Source organism: Bombus terrestris, chromosome 2 (assembly GCF_910591885.1).
Source record: "Bombus terrestris chromosome 2, iyBomTerr1.2, whole genome shotgun sequence".
Lineage (NCBI taxonomy): Eukaryota > Metazoa > Arthropoda > Insecta > Hymenoptera > Apidae > Bombus > Bombus terrestris.
This window is the reverse complement of record NC_063270.1, coordinates 6,929,020-6,948,249: the sequence shown is the minus strand read 5'-3', so window position 1 is coordinate 6,948,249 and position 19,230 is coordinate 6,929,020. Positions and strand designations below refer to the sequence as shown.

General features: G+C 35.4%; 1 protein-coding gene across 1 annotated transcript; it reads left to right on the top strand.

The window, feature by feature from the left end:
* Positions 1–2,196: 2,196 nt before the first annotated feature.
* On the top strand, positions 2,197–19,230 carry LOC100646252 (histone-lysine N-methyltransferase trithorax). Its single transcript, XM_003393551.4, has 10 exons — positions 2,197–2,498; positions 3,089–4,517; positions 4,703–5,269; positions 5,359–5,792; positions 5,936–6,097; positions 6,158–6,553; positions 6,728–13,701; positions 13,885–14,047; positions 14,152–14,298; positions 14,427–19,230. The coding sequence occupies exons 1-10, from the start codon at positions 2,334–2,336 to the stop codon at positions 14,598–14,600; spliced, it is 10,611 nt and encodes a 3,536-aa protein (XP_003393599.2). The 5' UTR covers positions 2,197–2,333; the 3' UTR covers positions 14,601–19,230.

Genomic DNA, 19,230 nt, shown 5'->3' with positions numbered 1-19,230 from the left:
TTTTGATAATTCCCCATATTTTTCTATTACAAAATTGTTCTAGCTTAACGTGACGATACCAATATTGACGTAGAAACGAACAAAAATAAATATTTTTCTTAATTAAGAATTGCGTGAAACTTTGAATATGTATATATATATATATGTATATGAGAGGGAGGGAGGAAGAGAGAGAGAGAGAGAGAGAGAGCAATTTTTTAACGTCTCTTTTAGCGTTCGCCAGAAATATAAAAATAATCGAGAATTGTACTGCTTTCGGATATTCCTTTGTGACGCGACTATAATTTAGTTTCTGAACAGGTTTAAACGGTACAAAAAGAGAAACCATAATACGGTATTGATATCCCTTATTAAAAATATAGAATGCATGAATGTTTACGTTCCCAAATGATGGATGAAATGGGATGCGATATCGATGACCGGCTGATATTTGACCCCGATATAGTACGTTTCAATTTGTGTAGCTATAAAGGTAGAAATGGTTATCGACGTTATCGCATTCTCGTTGTTGCAAGCTTGGCGTAAAAAAAAGGAGCTCTTCGATCGATGTGTATTCCTTCGTTCCGAAATTGCGCACGGTATAATGTGGATCACGTTGATAGTACGAGCCAAACATCCTCCTCTGAATCGACAATTTTCTTCGATATCTATTTACCACGAGCCAAAGAAAATAATCATCGATGTTAATTATTTGTCTACCTATGTAAACATAAAGGAAGCGAATATTATGTAAAGAACGGTTTGTGTACAGGGGGAGAAATAATCTTGGAAAAACACGCCCTGCATACGAAGGAAAAGTACAATATGGATCTGAAAGTGGTGCTTGAGGTTGTATCGACGAAGGCTCTTTTAAATGGAGCACAGGTCAGCGCACATGAAACACCAGATTTGTAATTCATATATACCTCATTTATCGAACCCTGTCTTTACGTAATACGAACCAACTGACTTTATTAAACACTCTAATGCACCGTCAGTATTTGGCAGAAATGAGATTTTAATTTTGAAAAAGTATCGTGAAAAAGCGGCAATTCATATATAGTGAAATTAATTTTTGTATTTCCTTTAATTACTTTTAATGTGTTTCATTCTCTTTCACTCTCTCTCTTTCTCTCTCCTTCTCTTTCCCTCTCCCTTTTTTATCTGTAAGAGTTCTGTTAATTTTATTTAATTTGATGGACATTGTATTATTTCTCGTAATATACGGTAGTAATTTAATGAAATGTAGGAAATTTTACGTTTTGTAAATATAAATACTATCGATTAGATGTACGTAATCAAATATAGCGAAAATGCTTTTCCAAAGAAAGTTAATTAGCAGTAGATTTATTTGACATTCATATTAAAAAATTTTTAATAATACTGCGCTATGCTCTCAAATAACTTTTTACTTTATATTTATAACTGAATATATTAAGTATAATAATCCATGATTTAAAATTATGCGAATTAAAAATAAAATAAACGAATACGTAGAATATTTTAAAAAATATTCGTTTTATTTAATGTTGTATTTCAAGTAATATATATGTATATACACTTCTTAAATCCTTAATAAATCAATTTTAAAAAAATTAATTACCTAAATATAAAATAATCTTGTAATAGCACGGAAATATAAATTAACAAAATACAAAATTTGAGTAATGATTAAATTATTTATAAAATAAAAATTACATTAACGAACGTTGCAAAAGGAACATTAATATTCCCTAGTATGTGGTTGATACAAACTGGACAGCACTCAATATACGATACATGATACACACCATCATTGTGTATTATAATAATGTACTTGTATTAATAAAAAACGATTGATTAGAAATTGAAAAATTGTATCTCTTCAACATTTTTATTATTTTATATACGCATAGTTATTAATTAAATGGAGTAATAAAAAATATTAATGAAATAGATATAAATAAAAGATTAAATTGTAATTTATATCGATACTAAATATATTATGCGATTGTATGTGAATTTGATAGAGAATCATGCTTGGAGAGATTAAACGAAGAGTTCGCAGCTGAGCGCGCGTAACTTCAGTTCCGCTCTAGCAAAAGTTACTAGATGAATGCCCGCGTTTGTATTCGAAAACATATGTAATATGTACCCACCTTACTACTAGTCATTCTGTGTTTAACAGTACGCGCGTATTTCGCGGCTATCATCGAATTTAGCCGACGTTAACCGATGTTTAACGAAGCTTGTGAGTTCCGTGTGTGTTAAGTGTTCGTTGGTGTTCAGTTGGTGCGCCTCGACTGGGCAAAATCGCGTAAAATGGAAACAGAATTTCGTTGTGAGGTTGAGGTTGGCCGTTGAAAAAAGTGAACATGGGAAGGTCCAAGTTTCCCGGGAAGCCGCCAAAGACGGTCACCAGGAAACGGATCAAAGTTCTCGGTCAACCCGAGACAGCCCAAAGCGATTCGGTAACCGTCGCCGAGAACATCTACTACGGACTTTCCCTGTTCAACGAAACATTTGGTGACAATGAAAAGGTAATTCGTAGTTTACTTTCATGAGGACTACCTGGTGTAAGGCGTCTAATTAGTTACAAATTGTATCATTCTTTCTCCACTTACAAACTATTGTATTTGGATTATAAGCGCCATAAGGACGCATACGGTGCCGATTCGCTCGCCAGAAAAACTCCAACGTTTGCCTCTATAATAAAAGTTAACCTATTAGAAGAGAATCACAGACTCGGAATGGCAGATGTATATAATACATACTGACGTACCGCTTACTTGAAAATGTCAATGATTTTATAAAAGATCGCCGTTCCGATTTTATTTTTATCGAATAACTGTGTTTTACCGATTAATTATTACCAATTTCTTTATTCTTCTTTCAAATAAAACTAATAAACTGCAATACATATCTTATTTCTTATTATAATCATAATATACCTTCAGATTACCGAATATCTATTACCATATTCAAAACACCAAATAAAATATGTTTACACGATAAAATGTGAAATATAAACATTTGATGTTTAATTCGATAATTTTTATATCGACAAAATATTAATGCAAAAGAAAATATATATTATTTATTTCTAAGGCTTAATGCATTTTTCTCATAGGAACATCCACCATTCCATGGCTTTAGCACTAAAGAAGCTAATCTTTCCGTGTCTTACATAAAAACGCAACAACATGACACAGAAAATACAACTGTTAAATCACCACCTGATGCTATTGATAATTCTGTGCCACAGCAGAATGTACAGACTGTCGCAGATATTAAAAGTCCTCCATCGCATACTGAAAATAATACAGAAAAATTATGTGATAAAAATATCAAACTAGCGGAAGATGATAAAAAAGATGTGACTGCGTTAAATTCCAAACGTACTACTAAATTTCATAGACCCAAGAGTCGTAGAGCTTGTAAAAATATAAAATTCTCCAATTTTATGAAAACACCAGTATTAAAATCAGTAAATAATATCTTAGATCAGCATCAACGAACGAGACAACTACGTAACAGTACTGCAAAAAGATTATTGCAAAGGGCAAAATCTAACAGTAACAATGCGCGCAATATCACGGCACAATGTGGAGATAAACCAAATGCTGTAAGGAAATTTATTTTACCTGTTCGAAGTGCCCATTCGTCAAGAGTTATTAAACCAAATAAAAGATTTATCGAGGAATTAGAAGAAACTCCTGGAGCAGAACATAGTGAGAACGAAATTAGTACGCACGTAAAGAAAGCTAAACTTGCATTAAATAAACATTGTAATCAAGAACCAAAATTAAAAGACGGAAATATTACTAAACTCTACACAAAATTAAAAGATAAAGAAACAAAAAGTAAAGCCAAAAAGGTAATCCAGCGTGTAAATTCCAATGCCCAAACTCTTGTGCAACCTGCAAAGAATCTTGAAAAATTAGCACCTTCTATACAAGACACACAATTAACAAAAACTGTTAGTACAGATGTTAAAAAAATTAATTTATCAGCTAAAAACAAAATGGTAAAGTGCTCATCCGATGAATGCAATAGTGTTCAAGATGGTGTACCAAATGTAACCAGAAAAGCTCCAAATGCAAAATTAAATATCTCCAAAAATCAAAAATTAATTTCTGTTCCTACAAAAGCTCTTCCTGATTCTGATGTTCCAAGTTCAGAGTCTTCCAGGATTCAAACTAGATCAGGAACTCAAAATGATACAGTTGATTTAGAAGTTCAGACAACTTTTGAAGATTCAGCAAAAATGAAAGAAAATAATAGCACAAAGGGTCGAAGCAATGTTGATAGCAGCAATAAAAATACAGAGAGAAATTCAGATAATTTTGATACAGAAAGCACATTATCTGAAAGTGGAAGTGAACATAGTAATCATACAGAAGACGAACAGTCTGAATGGACTGGGATGAAATTAAATGGTGGGAAAGTTATTTTAAGAAAGGCAAGGCTAAAACTAGATAATAAATGTGTCAGTGGAACTGAAGGTCCCTTTTCAACGACAAATAGCAACAGTGTTACAAGTGGAAATACTAATTTAGGTATGAAAACAATAATGTTCACAATATGTTACTTTTATACAGTATTTTCTTTTAATTCAAATATTTGTACTGCACGATCAAAAATGTAGAATAATGCTTCGAATAAATAAGCAATATAATCGATCATATAAATAATATACGAAATAAGAAAATAATAAGTTCATTATGCTTTTATAATGTTTTAGGCTTAACAGGTACCATCAAATGTGGGGTTTGTGGTGCTGTACGGTTCTATCGATTTGTGAAACAAGCTCGAAAATTCGGTATTCACAGTTGTGAATCGTGTAGAAAGTTTATCAGTAAAATGATTAAACGACAGGCTTGTGCAAAATCTACAAATAGTACTCTTCCAGTCCTTCAATGTCATAAAGGCGATGGTTTATGCTTAGTACCACCTGTTGTAAGAAGTCAACAATGGAATCTCATGAGATGTGTTTATAAAGCTAGATGCCCAGCTTGTTGGTTAAAAATGTGCTTGAAATGTTACAACATTCCTTCTTCTTTGAGAACAGGCTTAAATACACTGTTACCACCAATGATGAGAGATCCTCTGAATATTCCATTAATATTGAATCAAGAAGATAATGATAATCAAGGACAAAAATTAATATCTTCTAAGTTAGGTTGGCCTGCGGAAGATAGTTCAGAGAAGAACCTGTTCAAATCAGCAATGAATTGGAGAAACATAGAAATAGGTCAAAAGACAAGCTATCAAGGAACTGGTGGTTTTCTATATACAAAGTTAGATAAGTGTAAGATCGAATTCTTCCAATTTATATATCCAATGTGCATACTATATATCTTTTCTTAATATAAATAATTTGCTTTTTCATTTTTCTAGTTGACTCATCACTGAATATATCGCCTAATAAAAAAAGAAGAAAAAACAATAGGATAAAAGTGAGGAAGAAATTGAAGAATCCAATGTTCTCCGTACCACCTTTAAATCAATGTCCACAACCTTTGAGACAGAGACTCGAATTGAAGGGACCAAGAGTGAAACATGTTTGTCGAAGTGCAAGCGTGGCTCTTGGTCAACCAATTGCAACTTTCCCCTCTGTAGATGGAAAAGAAGATACTGAAAGCAATAAGCACATTCCGAAAAATTTAAAGGAAAATGATAGGGTAGAGAAAAAGGATGACACAAAAGAGAAAGAGTCACAAAAACATAACGATGAGAATACTGTAAATCATAATACTGTCAATGCAACGCAGCAACCTCATCCAAAAAGAGGCAAATCACAACAAAATATATCAACGTCAAATTTTCAAGTAGTAAGCAAACGTCGAATTAAAATATACAGATATATATATTTTGTTAAATACATTATATTAGCACAGTAAAATATATAGAATTTTAATATTATAGTTATATAATATTACATAACATGAATATTTATAGTTTAATCACATTGCAGGTGCCTAAAACGAATAATGACGCATTACACACAATATCGATAGATTTTTGGGAGCAGTACGATCCTACAGAAGTTGGTGCAAAAGGCTTTGCCCTTATAGGTTCAGAACTCTTTCAGATTCCTGCTATTTGTTACCTTTGTGGAAGTGCTGGCAAAGAACCAGTAAGTAACGTATACACCTATATTGTTATATATGATCATACATTATAAAAATCTTTCCAGCTCATCCACTGTCAGTGCTGTTGTGAGCCATATCATGCCTTTTGTTTGGAACCCAGCGAATGGAATGCTTGTGCTCAACCAAATTGGTGCTGTCCTCGATGTACAATATGCCAATCCTGCCATCTAAGATCTGGTCCAAAATTGTCTTGCATTCGTTGTCGTCAATCATTTCACCATTCGTGTTTGTCAAAATCTGGTGTTAGTGCGAGACTTTACAGTCCTGAAAGACCTTATGTGTGTCAAAATTGTGTTAAGTGTAAAAGCTGTGGTAGTGAAGGAGTTAATGTCCATGTGGGCAATTTACCATTATGCTCCATGTGTTTTAAATTACGTCAACAAGGAAATTACTGTCCTCTATGTCAAAGATGTTACAACGAAAATGATTTCGATACAAAGGTAAATGTACATATTTTATTTAGAAAATTTACTAAATATGTATTTGTATGCGTAACTGTAAAAAATGACATGTGTGTACAGATACATAAAGACTTATGGGAAATATTGCGATAGATAATTAACGCTTTAAAGCGGTATGTAAACTCGTTAAATAAACTACATTTTATTTTTTAGATGATGGAATGTAGCGAATGTTCGTATTGGGTACATGCCTATTGCGAAGGAATTTCTGACGAGCGTTATCAAATTCTTAGTTATCTACCCGATACTATTGAATTTACATGCAGCCAATGTTCTTCAAATCCTAATTCTGTTTGGAGAAATGCCATAGAAGCTGAACTTAAGGCTGGTTTCATAGGAGTTATAAAAGCGTTAAGTAAAAATAAGAAGATTTGCGCTGCTTTGAAATGGAGTCCAAGAAAAGAATGTTTATGTATATCTGTTTCTAATGGGAAAAAATTGGACTTTTCAAATGAGAAAGCAGATTCAAATATAACCAATGTCAAAGAAGGCCTGAACGTAGAAGAAGCTGAAGAAAGTAATTGTGAAAAGATTAAAAATACAGAATTTGGATATAATAATAATAATTCAAAGTCCGATTCGATAAATAAATTGGACGAAGATCAACCAAGCGATAACTGTAACAGAAGAGGTTTAAGACGTCTTCGACAAAAATTTCATTTAAAAGAGTGTTCTGTTCGAGTAAAGAATTGCGCTGTGAAAGATACTCAAGACAATGATAAGAAAGATTCGGTAACTCAAGAAAATACAAGTAGTAATTCTAATGATACAGAATGCCATTGCTCAGAGCAGCAAATCATTGTTAGACCTTCGCCTACACTGATGTCGGTGAAACGAAAAGTCAATAACAATGAATATAAAACTCTGTTACAGTTTCATTGTGATATGGAACATGTTATAAATCGTACTGGAACGAAGGATCTTACAGAAGTTTATCACGAAATTTTACAAGATGTGTTCCCATGGTTTAGTCCGAAAAGTATAAGAAACAATAATGGCAAAAGCGATCCGTTAACAGCTACTAAAGATATCGGTAAAGACGATAGTACAGTTACAAAATTTGATGATTCTATTCTGGAAGTATGGAAAGAAGAGGTGATCAAAGCACCAAAAGCAATCGCAGCTAAAACAGCAAATTTATATAACGTTCATGTCGAAGATAGTAGATCATGTTGTTTGTGCAAAGGTTTAAGCGATGGTCCAGAGACGAAAGAAGGACGGTTACTGTATTGCGGGCAAAACGAGTGGGTACATTCGAATTGTGCGCTTTGGTCTAACGAAGTATTTGAAGAAATCGATGGTTCTTTGCAAAATGTTCATAGTGCTATTTCAAGAGGTCGATTAATTCGTTGCGCAGAATGTGGAAAGAAAGGGGCTAGTGTTGGCTGTTGCGCGAAGAATTGCAACAGTACCTTCCATTATCCTTGTGCTAGAAACGTTGGTCTTGCCTTTAACGACGATAAAACAGTATTTTGTTCTTCGCATTTAAATAATTGTACGCATAAAACATTGCAAAATGAGAATGAATTTAGTTTACAAAGACCAGTATATGTAGAATTGGATCGTAAGAAGAAAAAATACGCGGAACCAAGTAAAGTGAAAGTTATGATAGGCTCACTGATGATAGATTGTTTAGGCACAATCATACCTGAATACTCTGATACAATTGAAAGAATTATACCTTGTGATTATAAATGTTCTCGGCTATATTGGTCTACGGTAAACCCATTTAAAATTGTAAGATATTATATTAGAACGTACGTGCAGATGTATGTACCAGAGGTTTCTTCCAATTTAGAAAATAATATAACTATTGATCATTCTAAAGAGCAAGAAGAAGAAGATACATTAAATACACAGAAAAGCGAATATTTAGCTGTAAAACAAACTCTAGATGCTTTGATCGATGCAGTTTGTAACAAAGAAGTGGATGAAAATCTGGCAGAACAAAATAATACAGATCTTTTACCTCCAGAATTGAAAGAAGCTATATTCGAAGATTTGCCGCATGATTTATTAGACGGTATTTCCATGCAAGATATATTCCCAAAAATGACGTACGAAGATTTTATAGCAATGGATTTGAAAAATGATGGGACCTTCGCAGCAGATCTATTCAAGGATGATATGCTGGCATCCGAAGTAGACGAAATGATAAAGCCATCTGATAGTAAAGTTTCAAAGATAGATCCTTCTTTAGTAGAATTAGGGTCGCATAACGATTTATGGGTTCATTTGGAAACGAAAACATCCGTTCAAGATCTAATGGATGATCTGTTTAGTTCAAAAAATCAAAAACGCGGAGGCAGAGAACTGAAGCGATCTAAATCGGAAGTAATATCGAATAGCCCGTTAATCGTTGGAGGACAAAGGCACCATCAAAGATCTTGCAGTTTAACGTGGAGTTGTAAATTAGATGGTACTTACGCTCCCAGCATAAAACGAAGGAAATTGTCTAGGAATTCAAGCATGACGAAATCAAACGAGACAAGCGTAATGGTATTAGATTCGCAAAACGAACGGCCGCCTACTTTGCACGAGTTAAGGATTCCAGACAGTATCATGGTTACTGTAGGCAGAGCAAATACACCTAATATTTTATCCGATTCTATGCGGGAATTAAAGTATTGCATCGAGGATGCTACCAGTGGTATTAATCGTAGAGTAATATCCAGTAGTCGGGAGGAAGGTAAAGAGCATAAACGGCTGTTTTGGCATGCGAGGCAACAACCGCGAATATTACAAGTCGACGGCCCTGCCGATTCAGGCAGCGCCAGTGAATGCAGTTCACCGGAGTATAATATAGAAGAAAAGAGTACGGCATTACGCGTGGCAGAACATTTATCGATTCCGCAATTAGACGGCATCAACGACGAATCCTCGTGCGACAGCAGCGAAATTACTTCGTCTAACGAAAAGGACTGCTGCAACTCTTATTATACAAAGTCTTCGAATAATATTTTACGATCAAAGCGTATATATGGATTTATTAGATCGCACATTGGAAAATACGAGGATAAAGCACAAAAAACGAAAGGAGGTGACAGCCTTTCCAGCAATTTTCAACAAAGATCGAACACAGCGCAACAAATAAATCCGCGGGAGAATAATTTGAAATTGAATTTGAAAATTCCACAGTTAGACGGAGCCGATGATATTTCTAGCGACGATGAGTGCGTATCACCGCAACACGTTGAAAACGAAACGACTACTATTACATCTCGATGCGATGCACCATTTGATCATATAGATCGCCCTGTAACTTGTAAACGATGCCGCTGTACATATAGAACGCAAGATAGTTATAATAGACACTTGGCAAATTGTGATATCATGATAACGAGCGACAGCGATTCCGAAACTATGGATAATAAATTAGCATCGCCTGATTCTAGATTTTCTCCGAGTATCGGATCCGTGTCTCCTCAATTTATAACGTTATCTCCGTCTGAGGGGCATACACTTTCATCCGATTATCCAGATATGCAAGCTACTTCGCCTTTGGAAGCTTCCGTACCATCGCCTCATCCGGCTATTCAAATCGAACCGATAGCACAAGCGATTATTACGCCGCAAATTCATACGCACGCTACCGTCGAAACCGTTCATCAAACGGTATTAACATCAAACGATATGATCGTACAAACGCAATATACTAGAACTACAACTACATTACCGAATGCCACGGTATTACCTCAAGAAAGTACTGTTCAAATAACAGAAATCACAGATCCCCCATCTGTCGCAAGCGATTCCAGTATATCGCAAAATATCATCAATACGCCTATGAATTCTCCAGATGGTGCAAGTTCCCAAACGGTTCCAAGTCCACAAATATCGCCTACGTTTTCTTCCACCGGCGTACAAACTGCGTCTTCGACCGAATCGTCACAAGGGAACAGTATTCAGATAACGAAGTTGACTAAATCAAAATCTCCCAGAGCACCAAAGTCTCGGACGAAAGGAATCAAAACGCAAATCGTGAAAAATAGTATACAGCCGCACAACAATGGACATGCTAGATTTCAGCCGATGCAGAACAATACTCCGATTATACAGTTGCAACAAGCTCAAAGACCGAGTGGGCCAACTGTCATATTGCAACAAGCATCTCCTGGCATCATGTCTGCGTACGTTGAAACATTGCAACAACAGTCCGGACAAAACCTTCAGTACGTAACAACGATCGGTGGTCAGCATGAAACTGCTGCAGCGTTTAAACCTCAGTTCATAACAGCTAACCATTTAATTCCTGGTGCATACATACAAGCATCTTCCGACAACTTGTTGGCATTGCAAAACGGGGGTATATCGATATTGCCAGGTGTACAGATCGCTCAAACACAGCCAACGGTCCTTGGAACGATTATACAGCAACAACCCAGTGCGATTCAATGTGGAGTTATTTCGTCGGAACAGTTATTATTGAGCTCGACACCAACGCTAGAAATGTTTACAGATTCAACGGGTAGTATGTTTCTGTCGAACCAACCGATGTATTACGGTTTGGAGACTATCGTAAGCAACACGGTGATGTCTTCCAGTCAGTTCATGACTGGCACGGTACCGCAAGTATTGGCAAGCAGTTACCAAACGACAACGCAAGTTTTTCAAGCTTCTAAACTGATGGAACCTATCGTAGATGTTCAGGCTGTTCCAGGTGTTCCCACTGTGACGGCAGTGCAATCCGTACAAAACGTATCCGGAGTACCAAGCGTACCAAACGTTGCTAATGTATCCAACGTAACCAATATAACCAGCATACCTAATGTACCTAGCGTAACGAATGTACCTAATGTTCCGACTGTTCCCGCTATACCGACTATACCCACTGTACCCGCTGTACCCACTGTACCCACTGTATCCAATGTCTCTAACGTATCTAATATGCCAAGCATAACAAACATACCGAATGTGTCCAATGTACCTACGGTACCTAGCGTGTCTAATGTGCCTAGCGTACCTAGCGTACCTAGCGTACCTAGCGTACCTAGCGTACCTAGCGTACCTAGCGTACCTAGTGTGCCTAGCGTGCACAACGTACATAGCGTGCCTAGCGTGCCTAGTGTACCTTGTGTACCTAGTACAATACCCGGTGCATCTAATACACCTAGCATACCTAATGTACCTAACGCATCCAGTATGCCTAGCGTGCCTAACGTATCGAACGTACCTAGTATATCTGGTATACCTAACTTACCTACCAACGTATCCAGCGTACCCGGTGTATCTAGTATACCTAACGCATCTAATGTATCTAATATACTTAATCCAGCACCTACTTTGTCCAGTACTTCTAACATTACTAACATACCGGCTGTACCTACCGTTCAAAATGTATCTAACGTTTCAACCTTACCATCCAAAGTTGGCAATATTTCCGATATGTCTACGGTACCCAGTGGTTACGTGGTAGTAAATCAATCGACCACGCCTATAGTAGAATCGTCTATCGCAACATCACAGATTCATATTCCTGCGACAGCCGAGCAAAATTTTCCAACGGCCACTTGTAACACCATGTTACCTGTATCTTGTCAAAGCGTCGTAGAACCAGTAACATCGATAGAGCTATCGTCAGATACGTGTGCATCCGAAGCTCAAGCTACGGTAAGAGTGACATCGTCTCCAAAGTTGTTGCAAAACTCAATACCGACGATACCGAGAGTAGCTGTACGGCCAAGCCCAGTTTCAAACTCCGTTGTACAACCTAACAACGGACCATGGAAGATTACAGAACCGTTGTTTGGCTCGGAACAGATGATGAACAATAATGTCCGACCGTACTTTGACTCGAAACACGTGTCAGAGAATACCAGTATGATAAAGTCTAGCATATCATCCAAAATACCCCCATTACCTAATCACTGTATAACTCAAAGGGATATCATTGTAAATAAGTTAAACCACGATGTAAATAATGTGCATAATAATTATAATAGTACCGTACCGAATTCAAACAATATTAATGTAAGTACAAGTAATAATCCAGTGATTGCGAGTTCGACTGTACAAAATAAAATTACAATGTCTACGAGCAACGTACCAACGAGTAGGCCGATGAACAGAGTGTTACCTATGCAAGCCGTAACTCCGAAACAAGATACAACCAAGAGCATGCAGAAAACAGAAATGATCATAGAAGAGCCAACGAAACCGGTAATTAAGCCAGCAGAACCGGAACAGAAGCTTGGAACGGAATCTGATAAGAAACAGATAGTCGAAGCTGTGGCGCCAACGGTGAAGAAACCAGCAGAGACCACTATAAACAACATAAACGAAACGCTGAAATTGAACACTGAAACGATCGAGAAGGTGAAAGAAAATCTGAAATTGGAACTGGACAAAGAGAAACTGCAGAATGCCTCGTTGAAGATAGTACTGCAGAAGCAACTGCAAGATGGTTCTTACAAAATTACACACAACATGAAAGCAGTGACGCAGAATAAGAAACCACCGCAAGTAACGTCCGTGGAGATATTACCGTCGAAGCAGGTACCGCAGATAACCTCTTTGCAATTGTTACCGATAAAAACGTTCACATTGAAAACGAACAAGATCGAGGAGAAGGTAAAACCTATCGATAACCAGTTTAACATACTGAAAACCAAAACTCCACCAGTTGCCGTGAAAAAACCAAGAATGATCAGTAAGTCGATCAAATCTGTACAGCCGAATGTACCAAATATGCAAACGCAGAAATCGAAAGGACCGACATTGATGTATGAGATAAAATCGCAGGATGGATTCACTCATACTGCCTCCTCCATGGCCGAAGTATGGGAAACCGTGTTTCAAGCTGTACAAAATGCACGAAAGGCTCACAACTTACCTCCGTTGCCTCATAACCCTCTCACCGAAAATCTGGGCTTGGAAAATAACGCCACCGTCTACCTGGTCGAACAGCTACCAGACGTGAACAGATGTACCAAATACAAACCTCGATTTCATAATTTAGCACCGCCAAAACCGGGAGAAACGGAAAATGACTTACCGAATGCGTGTATTAATGGTGCTGCTCGTGCAGAACCGTTCAAAGGGAGAAAAGTTCATGATATGTTCAGTTGGCTCGCGTCAAGGCACAGGCAGCAACCAAAAATGATCGCCATCTCCGAAGCTGAGTCCAGGTAAAGCATCTTAATACGTGCAATTAATAAATTCACTCTTAATTTTCTCTTTCTTTCCTCTTATGTATATATGTATACGTATGTGTGTGCGAGCGTGATGCGCGCGCGCTTCTGTGTGTATGTATACACGCACTGATACATCGTACGTCGGAGGATATATCTTGTATTGTTTTATTATTACAGACGAGTAGCAAGCACAAATTTACCAATGGCGATGCGCTTTAGGATACTTAAAGAAACGTCGAAAGAATCGGTTGGAGTATACCATTCTCACATACATGGTAGAGGTTTATTCTGCCTAAGAGACATCGAAGCTGGAGAGATGGTTATCGAGTATGCTGGTGAGGTGTGTAGAGAGATGAAAGGCCTTGTTATTTATATAATCTCTTTTACTAACTATTTATATATCGAATGTAGTTTTCTTGGGTAATATTTTATAAATGTTTACAGGTGATTCGTGCCTCGTTAACTGACAAACGAGAAAAATATTATGATAGTAAAAACATAGGATGTTACATGTTTAAAATCGACGATCACCTAGTCGTTGATGCCACAATGAAAGGAAATGCAGCGAGATTCATTAATCACTCATGCGAGGTATTTATTCATTTGGCGAATGTATTTTATTTATTTTATTGAAATATACGTTTCGTTTTCCTTATGAACTTGAATTTATGCGAAGAATTGTATCGAATTAATTTTGTAACTTGAAAATCATATTTCAGCCAAATTGTTACTCGCGAGTGGTAGACATCCTAGGTAAGAAGCATATATTAATCTTCGCTCTCCGTCGCATTATTCAAGGAGAAGAGCTAACGTATGACTACAAATTTCCTTTCGAGGATATCAAGATTCCATGTACCTGCGGTTCCCGCAGATGTCGTAAATACCTCAATTGAGACTGCATATACAGCTATCGTAAGCAGCCAACCGTAAGCGGCACAGCAAAAAATATTGTGCTATAATTATGTGCGCTTTGGAATAGGATTCATTTTATTGAACGTTATTCATTTAATCATCAAACTATTTTCAGAGATTGCAGCTTTTTATTATTATAAAAGAAATAGATATACATTTAAAATATTAGAAGGCCAGATATAGTACACAAAACATCGCGTTATGACAATGTTACTTTAAACAGCTACACTTGGTAGTTGATTTAAGGGATATACTTATAGCAATAAATAATTGAATATGTCCTGCTTACGTACCCAACGAGCCTTGCGTGCTTTATCGCACTAAGACTCATGAAAGTGTTACTTTATCCACGCCTGTGCTTTTATGCACTTCTTTTAGACTCTACTTATTATCTTGACTATCGAGGCTTAAGCGTACAAGTTATCGTCACTTTACACTAAATCGAAAATGCTTTTAGCTTATACACATATATAAGATATATACGTACACATACATGTGTGTGAAAATTTCTTCTCTATATATTATATGTTACTTTCAGTCATAAATTCAGTGATCCTAAATATAATTGAACAAGTTTGATTCTGTGAAATTAAACAAAATCTACTTGCATAGGATAAAATCGAGGACCTATATCTATAGGATGATGGGCGAGTTTCCCTCGACTGGGACTTACCTTTTTCTCATTACGTACTTGAACGTAGGAACTATACTCGTGTACTACGCGACGTGTATCACACAATTACGGATTATCGGCGAAACTTGTGAAATAAAAAGCACACAACTTTATTGTAAGTTTCAATTTTACCAGATTGTACCATTGTAACCAGATAATTCAATGTTCTTGAAAACTTTATGTAAATCTAAAATTTAGTGTACAGTGTACGACTAACTTCGTGACATTTCATGTCCGATGTAGGGCCAGATTTCAAACGTTCTTGTAAAATATGTAATTGTTAGATTAGACATTGTCTTGATGTAAGTACAGCTACCAACTTAACTTAAGTTAGTAACGTAGATGTTTTAAGAAACAAAAAAAGAACATGAGCGCGCGCATAAGAGGATGTGAGGGAGTGAGAGTGAGAGGGAGAGAGAGAGAGTGAGAGAGAGAGAGAGAGAGAGAAGGGGAAAGAGAGAGAATGGCTAGAAGGAACAGTTTCCTGGCGTGGGATACTGTTTGAAGGTGTACCTACTTTGGCAGACATTGATGATATTTTAAGTCTTATAATAACAGGAAAAGAAACGAAAGATCAAAGAAGATTGGAAAGAAAGAGGCTTGCTTTTCCAAGAAATTGAAGCCTGTTCATTTGTTTCGAACGAACATGTTACGTATATATGCGCAATTATTTTGATATGTTTTTATAGATTTTTAAACGATGCACCCATGCGTTTGTGCTTCCGCCTTGCCAATATTACAATATTAATCTCGTTACTTTATTTTTATATTTAAAGAATATAAATCGCTAGAGAATAGAGAAAAACAAACTTTTTATTTTAGGGAGAAACCCGATAGGACGGTACCGCTCTGTTTATATAGGAGATTAATCTTCATTTTTTCCGTAGTTTCTGTTCAAAATTCGTATATGATTTATAAGAGGCACGTATGATCACACGTAATCGATTACGTTGACACAGAATGTAAAAAGATAATTAGATCATTGTTTCGAGTAAACTTTTCTAGAATACGAATATTTCTAGAAAATATTTGTGATATTTTCCCACACTGGGGAAAGTTATGAATGTTCTTTATAGGAATATATTTCAGATTTTTACGGATATACGTATATATAACGTATATTCCGTAAAAAGCACCTTTCTGTGAAATGCAGTTTTGCCTTACCTTTAATGTACCTACGCTTTAAACCCGGTGATAGATTTAGATATACCCTGATGACTTATATTCAAACTGAAAAAAAAAACTAATTGTGTCTATGCATCCATTAAGCTATAATAAAGTATTTTAGTGCGGTTAATCAATTTCTGCCGAGGTGGTTGTCCCTTAAATTTGGTGCTCCATGGACACCGTTAAGTGCACTTTACACGAAAAAATGGCCTAGAGTAAGAAATAATAGGTGGCAGCGGAAGAGTTTGATAATAATAAGAAATGCGTTATATATACGAGGAATATCGATCGCGAATTTATTTAACGAAGTAATATAAAGAAGTAAATGATGGCAGGAACATTATTTGAGCACGCAAGTATTCGTCAGTCGTGCAACATTTTAATCGGCCTGGTTTGGTACAAAATGCGTATGCTGATTTGTAAAAAGTTATAAAACAAGGGGAAAAAAATAGAAACTTGTTCTGGTCACGAGAAATTGCCATTTTTTAGGTATTTTGAATCTTTTCTTCTCCTTTTTTTTTTTAATACTATGATTATCAATAATTAATAACTATTATTGGAAGATGAATATTGTTAATATAATGATAATTAATTTTAATATGTATAAAAAAAAAGAAATAATATGACATAAGAAAGGTAATTACTTGAAAATATAATAGCAATGTTAGATATTTTATTAATATTTATTATACTTATGGATGATGGTTTTAGGATTAACAAGATCTATTAATTACATTGAACATGATTTAGAGAACATGGTGCCCACGATGGTCTAATATTGTTGAAAAGATACGGACGTCTGCTTTTTTTATGCAGGAGAAGAAAGAGCATTCTTTTCTCTTTAAAATGAAAAAAGAAAAAAAAGTAATGCATTCTTGTAATTGTTATACGATATCACCGCGAGCAATTTAGGATTATGGGATATAAGCGATGTGTTTCGCTATACTTTATATTCCCATCGCAGATTACTAATATCTCTATGCTGACTGTAACGATAATCTATAATGGGTATATATTTAAATTTAAACATGTCAGTAGGTAAATTAAGAACACTGTTTTTTAATTATTTTTTTATTTGTGAAATCCATATAAAATATCGTATGCTCTGAGAAAAAAAAGAAGAAAGAAAGAAAAAGTAGATATTAGCGTTCGTATAACAGCATATGAACAATAATGTTCTATGCAATCACTTCTCTGGCGGAACTTTTCAGAGTTTACCGAGCGCTTTTCTGAAACATACTCTATATCCTCTTAAATGATTACTGATTACCTATCTCACGGAGTGTGTACAAACTCCTTAGTATTACGTATCCAGCCTTCATTATTATGGTTATTATTATTATTATTATCGATTAATTATAATCCACACGAGAAGATAGCATAATACACTGTCACTCATACTGTGCACCGTTTGTTTAAACTACACCCGTCAGCACCTTTGGAAAATGATTCGTATGAAAAACAGTAAAAATTTGGACGTGTTAGAGAGAAAGAACTCGAATATGTATATGTATACCTTACCTCGACATAAATTTAGGTATTAGAAAAGTGTTGGATATTTACTACTTTGGTGTGATAATGAAACGAGTGGTTAAGTTTACTCATCATGGACCTGTACGGTGCCCGTTATTACCTTTTACGACAATTTCGAGAACATCGCAACGTTGCATCCTTTTATGATCGAGAGTTTCATCTCTTCGAATTTTTGGTTTCTTCGTTTCATCGGTAAAGACAAGGAATTTAAAGAGACAGAAATTTCAAATGCAAAACGCTTCTTAAATCGTGTATGAACGAAACGAAACGAAAAAAAGATAAGAGAAAGGAAAGAAAAGAATAGTATTATTCTAATGTTTAAACGAATTGTAGAATTTTTAATATTGTACTTGTTTAAAAGAAGATAGAAGGATAGAAAGATGATGCGGCAGCAAAAAGAAATTAAACGATGGTTTTGAGAAATTTAAAAATAAAAGAAGAAAGAAAGAAAAGAGAATGAAAGGAAAATTGAAAAAATTGTCTGTGATTATCAGTCATAATAATCTTTAGGTCAACATATTTTTTAGAGAATATTTTTTAGCAAATTACAAAATTTATGATATACCCCTATTATTGATATGATATTGGATCAGACACGCTACGCATAATATTAAAATAAAATGAAAAAAAAGAAATGAAGAAAAAGAATTGAAACTGTAAAAGTTGCAAACTGTTTAATAGAATTATGAATAGTTGAGATCGATGGCTGTTGTAAAATATTCAGTGTTTGGACGAATAATTATTAAAAACTATTTATAATATCGATCAATATCGAGGTACGATTATATATTATTGTATCGTATACTATAGTAGCGTTTCTATCTCTTTTGCGTTTGCATATTCATCGGAATAGATTATAGAAGAGAATTGGTCGTAGGTCCGTACAAGACGAAGTCGTGATGAATGTAAAATTAAACGAAGAGACGCTGCGGGTAAATGGGATGTATTTACTGCACGCGTTCAGCGTGTAAATTGTCGTTATAAAATCCATCTACTTATTGTAGAGAACTTATGAAATAATCGTAATATTTACATTAACCAGATGATATGCATACCACATAGAGACACATAACTACTGCTTTCATCACACGATACAAAAGTACAGACACACACACGCATAATACACACAAAGGAAGATAAGAGACACTACAAAACCGTACGCCCATGTTTTGTAATTAAATGTTTTGTTAGTATTATATGAGAAATTAACAAAATAAAAACAAAAATGGAAGTATAAA